This window comes from Podarcis vaucheri, assembly GCF_965113315.1.
Source record: "Podarcis vaucheri genome assembly, chromosome: 10".
In the NCBI taxonomy this organism is placed as follows: domain Eukaryota; kingdom Metazoa; phylum Chordata; class Lepidosauria; order Squamata; family Lacertidae; genus Podarcis; species Podarcis vaucheri.
The window spans coordinates 45,447,037-45,455,715 of record NC_138748.1 but is presented as its reverse complement, the minus strand read 5'-3'; the positions used below and the strand labels follow the sequence as shown (position 1 = coordinate 45,455,715).

Here is an 8,679-nt window from a genome sequence, read left to right as displayed (position 1 = left end):
ATAAGAGTGAGCTAGATGGACAAATGGTCTTACTTGGTATAAAGCACTTCTTAAATCGATTTGTGCAGTGAAGCAATTATACAACTGCTTCATCAGGCGGCACAACATGCACCAAGCCAACTTTGGGAAGCCTTGCAGTCACCTGATAAAAACAAGAGCTCTGAGCTGAATTGGTGGGGAAGCAGGCACACGACCCCTTTAGCACATACTTTAAATTATTGCATATTGCACATCTGTATGGATCAGGCTATACCACTTAAAAAATCTCACAAGCCACTTCAGCTAGAGCATTTCCACTTATCAGCTCCTCTCTGCTGTGTGTATGTTTTCTGAATGTGAAGACTTTGGAATCCTTTCCTGATGTACAAATCTAGTTTCACTGACACAGAGCGCAAGTTGTTTTAACAGAGAGCAGACTGCTTGTATACACCAACCTAAGTTCTTTAACCCTGGAGGGGGGGGGGAATACAATAGCAGCTTCTCCCATCATCCCCAACACACCCTTTAGGGTCATACAAGCAATGCTAATGGCAACTGCCATTTCCACACACATGAGGAATCCTACAATCACAACAGGGACTTTTGCCTGTAAAAGGCCACAGAAAAACTCTCTTAAAATGAGAGTAAAATACCAAGCAGGGCAGCTGAAGCAAGCATGTGAAAGAATCCCTGGAATGCTACCTGGAGGTCAGAGAGTTTGGCAAGTAGCCTCACCCATTCCACATTCCAGAGCATTGCCATCACTGCAACGCCAGGATTCTCTTCACACTAGAAAACAAGCAGCCATGTCAGTTACTAGGAGACTAGAGGAAAGGGGAAATTAGATAGCAGTTCAGGATCACTAGGTCTGAAGGCAGTGCTCCATGAAAACTGATACCATAATACATTTGTTGGCCCCAAGTCACTTTGTTGTTTATCCACTAAGACTAACACAGTCTACCTGACCCCCACCCCACTGCAAAAAGGTTTCCAAGTTAACTGAGCTTGTCCCATTTAGTTGCAACATGCCTACACTGGGGACAGGCTGCTGCCTTGATTTGGGAGCATCTTGTATCAGGGATGGGGAAACTTGTGGCTCTCCAGATGATGTTGGGCTCCAATTCCCATCACTCCCACCAGCATGCCCAATAGCCAGGGATGGTGGGAGCTGAAGTACAGCAACACCTGGAGAGCCACAGGTTCACCAGCCCTTGCCTAGAAAAATCTACTGTTTTTGTTTTCTCTCTAAAAGCATTAGGTTTTAGCTGCATTGTTGCCACTTCAACTCTGGTCTGACAACATGGTTATCTTTTACTCATGTGGTTAGGGCAAATTGCCTGGGAATATACCAAAGAAACAAAAACACAAACATACAAATCAAATTATGAGATCAAAGCCTAACTCTGCCCAAGTTTCTGCAGAGCAAGCTAGATCTTGATATTTCAAACACGTGAGCTAAACCACACAACAAAGGCAAAAGAAACATATTCAAAAATGCAGTGCCAAAATCTAAGCAATGTTATATCTAAATGTCATGCTGTTTGCTGCCAATTTTGGGGAAATCCAGAATGCACAATCTACACACAAGGCTTAAATGTAATCCTCCTCTGACATCCAGAAGTCGAGCACAAGATAACTGCTGACACCAGGCTTTCAGGGAAGTGAAAGTGTAGCCTCACCATGAGCTGGCAGTCTCCAGAAATAGCTGTCAACCTTCTAGGACATGGGAAAGTTTATACAAAATCACTCCATTAATGTTATTGCACAGCAGGGAGGGGTACTGACTCTACCACTCTGAGGTTATGAGACATAGGAACTGGGTCTGTGCCAAGGGAGGGCAGTAAAGGAGGCAAGGGTCCAAGTTGAGGGGTGCGCCATGGAGGCAGCAGGTGGCCCTATCTTCCTGGCATCCAAACTTGAAACGGAGGAGCCCAAGGCTACAGACACTGCATCCTAAAAGGCTACCTGAGCCAGGAGCAGAGACAGTAACCAGGGCAGCAATGTTGTGGCCCTCCAAGATGTTGTTGGACTCCAGTTTTCATCCATCTTAAGCCAACATGGCCAATGATCGGGGTGTGTGTGTGTGACAGGAGTTGAGAGTCCTCTGACATATGGAGGGGCCACCAGTTTACCACTCTGGACTATAGCAGGTCAGTATAAAGACTTTGTATAAGCAAAAGGCTTGTTGAGCATGCGAAAGTAAAGATTGAACAGGAAACAGCTGCAGCTTGGATTGCTGCCTTTAAGAGTCAGGGGAGGGTAAGGAAGGCTGGCTCTCCTGAGATTCCCTCAAACTCAAAGGAAGCATTTGTGGCAGACTAGATGAGACGTCATAATATGCAACTAGCAATCACGTGAAGGGCTCTTTGAAGTAAATTTCAGCCACATCCAGGCAGGGACCCTGACATGATTAGCAGGGCGCCCCACCTGCAGAACCAACAGCCTCCTTCTTTCCTTCCTCTTGCCCCTAACCAATTGGTACAATCAGGAAGGAGTCCAAGAGTCCCATGGGGCAAGGTGTGCCGAAGCTCAACAACTCTCCCTTACACATGCACTTATCCACTCTTTTCATGCAGGCCATGGCTGGTATACACAACTATTTACAGCAGGCTTCCCCAACATGGTGGCCGCCAGATGTTTTGTACTACAACTCCCATTAGCCCCCGTCTACATGGCCAATGATCAGGGATGATGCATGTTGTAGTCCAACAACATGCAGAGGACACCAGGTTGGAAAAGGCTGATTTACATCATTTTCTGGAAAAAAATATCCCACTACTTCCAGCAAGAAAACTACTTTAGACATTAGACATATCAAAGTACACAATGGGCAGTAGTTCAATCCTACAAAATGGATACATGCCAAGTTACAATTCTACTCTCCAAGACAATTGTGCTAAACCAGTATCTCTCTCGCTAATGCTCATTTGAGCCAGTGTTATTTGCCACTGATATTACATAGCCACAACAACCTCCTAAGCAATTATTTCCACCGCTAGAAATAATGATAAGATCAGCCTCTGTCTCAAGCCCAAGAGAAATGTGGGAGTGTGTGGAATGGAGAAATACAATTTCCTAGAATAGGAAAGGAGACAAAGATTGTTACCTATGCTCCTTGTGACTTGGATGTTGAAAGATGACACCCACAAGAGAATAGACAAAGGGTGAGCAGAATGTTATGCCAGAGAGAGAGATGTCAATTTGAATTTGTACTGAAAAGTTTCCATGTCTTTGTTCAATGGTAGTAATTTAGGCTTCAATGCTCCACACAGTGTGGCCATTTTCATACTTACCTCTAACAAATGAGAACATTGTAGCGGGAATCGCTGTGTGAGATGGAAATTGAATTCATGGCTATGGGCACCTTACATTCTATGGTTCCCCATTTTTGCTCTCTATGCTCTATGTAATTCTTACTCCACCCATCAAAATATGTAACTGGAACATGTGCAAAATACAGAATTACACATTAACTGCATTTTATTTTAAAGCAGAGAATTCTAGACCATGAGAAGTGAAGCAGGGAATATCCATAAATCAGTAACCAGAGACACATTAAGTACAATCTAGATTATCTCTATATTTTTATTTGTCGTATTTGCTTTTTTCCGCATAGCAGTATAACATCACAAAGATCAAAATAGAGACGATATCTTGTCTCTGAGCTCACATCAGTTATTACACAATAGGTACAAAACTAGGTAACTCTGTCTTATCATACAGCGTATATTTCCCCAGTCATTTATATACAAATAACTAAGCTACATGGAAAAATAGTAAAAACAAAATTCCAGAGGGTATGTTACTTGGTAAAAAAACAAGGTTGGGGGAGGAAAGAGAAGGCAAGGAAGGGAGCAGCGCTTAGAGTATTCTGGTGGGGTTGATGTATATGAATGCATATTAAATGATTAGCCTCTAAGAATCCCTAATCAAGGGCCTACCCAACACAGCAGCTTCCAGGAGCAGTAGTTGGTGTTGTAGGGCTACCCTGACCTGCCAGCTTTTGAGTAGCTGCAGTTTATTGGGAGGCAGCAGGAGGGATAAGGCAGCAACAAGATCAGCATGGTGCAAATGCACCAGCAGAAGCAGCAGATTGTCTCTACTGGTGTGTTTGCACTGTGCTGACCTCACTGCTGCCTCGTCCTTCCCCCTCCCAGTAAATAGGAGGTCAGGTAAGTAGCACAGCCTCACTCTGCCAACTGCTACAGTCCCCCCAAAAGATGTTGCTGGACTCTCAATCATCCTTGACCATTGGCCATGCTGGCTGGAGCTGTAGTCCAGCAACATCTGGAGGGGGTGATGTTGGCTACCCCTGCCCTGATGGGAATGCAGGATCACTGCTGCACTGAGGGTCAAGTTTTTTGGGCCTATCACTTCCCAGTCTTGTGGGAGAGCAAAAACACCTTCCCTCTATTAACAGCTTAGCACTGATGCCTTTCCATGTCTCCACTTTGAAAAAAGCCACATAGCCTGAGACCTTTTGCTATTACTGGACCTTGTACATAGCTACTTGAAACTGCTACTCATAAGAAGCTCCAAGGATAACCAACTTCTATGCACAATATGTATTTATATATAGCTTATGTTAAAAATTATTTTTTAAAAATATAGAATTTTTCCCAACACGGAAATACCGGCAAGTCAGCAGCACAGACTTCAGCCACATCCTTCACCCAACCCATACAAAAAGGGAACTGGCCGTGAAGATTCGTTACAAATATGTGTAAATGTGTGTTGGAAGTGGTTGGAGAGTTGGGAAGTAAATGAGTCCCATAAAAACAGGCAAGAGTAAACTATTATCTCCTTCTCCAAAATTAGAAGTAAAAAACAACAAAACAAAAAAGGGTAAAAGGTCATTTCAAAGGGCTCTTTGAAATCCATTCTGTTTCATGAGGAGGTATGTCATACTTCTGGATGAAGAAGCCCTACTGCAGGCACAAAGGGACAACTATTTTCTGGTGCAGGGACCTGACGCCAAATCCACAGCTGGTACAAGAGCAGCCCATTAGTCTTTTTGAAATAAGAGCTGCAGCACTGTGAAAGTGTGGTTGTGCTGCACTGGAAAGGGAAGGAACCAGAGCCCTCTCCTGTTCCAGTTCTGAAAAGGTGGCGTACAGCAGCTCAACAACTGGCTACATCTAGCTCAAAAGAGGGTCAGAACGAGGGCTTACAGCTACAGTGCTTCAGCTACAGTGGCACAACTCACTGCTACGGCTTAGTAATTGGAGTGCCAGTTACAAAGAACAGCTATGTAGGTCTGAGGGTTCCTTTTACAGCAGCAACAGGATTTTAAAAGCCAACCCACAAGAATATATTGCACACGCCTAACTGCAAAGAGAGGGATGGTTTTTTTATTTACAGAAACACGTTGCTTTTAAATATCTTCTCTTCTACTTCCTTCATCAGTCCCTCAGGCTATTTCAAGCAGGGGATATGAATGGAGCTGTTGTGTTCCAGCATCCCACCTCCTGTCCGGTTTCTTCTGGAACATACAGTGTGAGAGTGCAAACCGCAGCAGCACAACCGTCCCTCTTCCTCCAAGAAGAGTAACCACAAGTTTCAGAAAACCTGCCTAGCCCCACACAAACACTCTTGTCTAACCAAGCACAGCTTGGATGAAGGATGCTGCTGCTGTCCTTGAGCTCTGCATTAACTACGATGTGATGCATGGGTGAGAGAGAATATTAAGGCACAGAGAAAAGGAACAAAAGAGTCAAACCCCAGAGATCCTCATTTCAAGACTCTTCACAGGAGGGGTTAAAATCACCGTAAAAGAGCAGGTGTCCATTAACCACAGCAAGCTGTGGGAGAGACACATATAGCAGCGTAGACCAGAACAAGCCTTACTGGTAGTGAATGGGGAAGAGGAATCGAGAGAGGTGTCAGGAAAGGAAGAAGTCTAATGTTATTCCCCTTTTTTTGCGGGCAGTATTAATGCAGGCACAATTAACCACAACGGCAGCAGAGAAGTACAACACACTGCAATTAATTCTATTGCCCTTTCCAGCTTTAAATCATCAAGCAAACCAAGGTGTCTGGTAAATTCAGTGACTGATAGGCTTTTTTAGCTTGTAAAAGGGGCCTTGTGATTCTCATTTAGTGAACTTGTGCAAGTACAGGCCAGGCCTAGAGAGGTTAATGGAAAACCAATGCATTTTTTAAATCACATGGACTGAAGGGAATGTAATGGCAAGGTAACAAATGCGCATCACAGATATGTTTACATCTGCTGGCGAAACTACAGCCAGTCCAGTACAAAAGCAAGGGAAGAGAAGGTGGAATGCTCACCATCCCAGGCAAGCTCTATCCCACTGGCACTTAAAATTAACTATTAACAAAAGTAAAATATTGATGACAGCAAGAAGAATTGGTAATTTACAACACATGTTCTGGAATTTTAAAACACACCAGGATGTAAATGCCTAAGGAGGAGGATAGATGTGATAAAGACATTTCAGTATTAGGAGTTGCAGAACTACTCCTCCACAAGAGAAGTTACAAAAGAGAATGAAAAGAATGATGTGTTCTGCCTCTTAAGTGAGTGCAACTAGACATCACCCAACAGGTGGTTCCCAAGCGCCCACTCGAGAATCAGCCAGTGTGGTCCCCCACCCAGAATGGATGAGGATGTGCAGCTTGACTCAACAACCTGACTGGAATGTACATCCTTATCCAATGTCCTGAACAATTGTGTGTGACTCTCTGAACGGTGGGCATTAGCTTCTAGCAAAAATGTTTCCAAAGATGGGGCAAATCCTATTTTTCAGAAAATGCATTGTATTCTCTTCAAGTGTTGGGCAAGGAACCCATCAGAAAAGCTACCTTCCGCCTCAACAAGCATATTTCACTTAGGCTCACTGTTCCAATCCAGAAGGTGTTTTTCTTCTTTTCCCTCTATCATACTTCTCCTACTCTAAAGCAGAAAACCAATCCCTTCTGAAGCACCCAGTGCTGATCATTAGCAGAGGCAGAACATAAATGTGACTGTATTACTATGGAATATACTGTGCCTAAGGGAATTCTGGTCACAAGCCCAAAGTTGTTCAAAAGTTAATACTGGGACAACAGTTAGAGACAGGGTTCAACCTATATACCAAATTAGGTCTAACAGGTGTCTAGAAGTGCATTTTAGTAGTGCAGTTTGGGGGAGGGGATTGTTTCTGCTACTTTCAGCCAGCCATATTTGAGACAACTTAGGTAAATGGGTAAAGATACAGCCTTATTTTTTCAAGCTTCCCTTGTCTGACCCTTCTTCCATCTGCCTTCCCCATTAACAACAGCAGAAACCCAGCATACAGAAAGTGTGGTCCCAGATCTTTGTTGTATTCTATGCCAGGTGCATTTAGTGTTCCTTATTAAGTGATATCTGCTCCAAGTTAAGCCTTTCAAGAAGAAACTAGGAAAAGTCAGTCCAAACCACCTGCATTAGTCACAATGGTCCATGCTCACAATTGGCAACAAGAAGTGCCCATTCCTGACTTGAGCACCATATTAAAAAAGGGATATGACCTGTGTTTCTGGTTCAATAAATAAAGGGAAAGTTCCAGGCTGGGCCATGCTTCATCATCTGCTTAGAACTCATCATCTGAGCTCAGGAGTAGGGTCTTCTCATTGTCACGAGCACCAGAGCTGCTGTGGGAGTGTGAGATCGTGTGACTGCCATTACGCCAAGGTGGTCCATGTTCTAGGGTTGACTGCTGAGTGTACTGCTGGTAGGCAGGGGAGAAATTGTGGATGGCATCCTGCACAATGTCATGGGGGTTCATGGTCTCCTTAAGGCTGCTAGAGATGCTTTTCATAGGGGCACAGCGGCCTAGAGAGAGAGGAATTAAGAATGACTGAGGATAGAAGTCTTCCTCTCCCCCCCCCCCCGCTCAAATATCCCACTTGTGGTGCAACTTTTGGCAGTTAACGGACTGGTTACACCAGCCTGGAGGCATGCTAAAGCAAAATGAGTGGCATACAACATGGTGGCAACTCTGGGGAGGCAGCAGGAGCAAGAGATCATCACCTAGGATGCAATGGGCTGCTTTCAAGGATCAGGAAAGGTTACACAACAGAAAGGTATAACTAGAGGGATAGAAAATCCGCTCAGGAGGAAAGGTAACTTATACTAAGTGGCTTGAGCAGCTTGTGGTCTGAAACAAGGGTAGGAGAAAGATAGCAAGAGAAAGGGAAAGAGGGACTCATGTCCAAAGTAGATCTTCAGTTTCTGCTGGCAATAGGAAGCAAAGATGGAAGTCATATCAAAGTGGAAGTCACACTTTAGGGTAGGGAATGGAGAAGATGAGCCATTGCATACACCACATAACCAGTGCAGAAACTGCTTCCAGATGTTACTAACTCTGTCCCAGGAAGCAATCTGATTGTAACTGGTACCAACTTACTCCAATACTTTTACTTTTAAATTACTATAAAACATACAGTTCGGACAATGTATTGTGGATAACTTTTCTTTTAGCAGGTTGGGGGTAGATGGGTGACAAAACACAAGTATACTAATGGCCCAGTCAACAGATTGAAGACAATAAGTCAAATAAACCCCACACACACACTTGAGACCCTCATGTGCAGCTGGAGGCTTCTTTAAAGTTTCTATCACAGCAATTTTCCTCTGCTGAAGAGGCAAGTCCCTTCTGCTTTAAAAACAACTTGGCTCTTTAGTAACCAGAGCAGCTTAGACCAAAACTTCAAAGCCAC

The 8,679-nt window shown here is 44.0% G+C and overlaps 1 protein-coding gene across 2 annotated transcripts in view; it reads right to left on the bottom strand.

Moving 5' to 3' along the window:
• Positions 1-3,539: 3,539 nt before the first annotated feature.
• The window catches only part of TMEM184B (transmembrane protein 184B), a 33,355-nt gene continuing 28,215 nt past the window's right edge, over positions 3,540-8,679 (bottom strand). For both annotated transcript variants that reach the window (XM_082240870.1, XM_082240871.1), the window contains one exon: positions 3,540-7,792. In XM_082240870.1, coding sequence (XP_082096996.1) covers positions 7,551-7,792 — 242 coding nt within the window. In that variant the 3' untranslated portion in view covers positions 3,540-7,550. The remainder of the gene's footprint in view (positions 7,793-8,679) is intronic.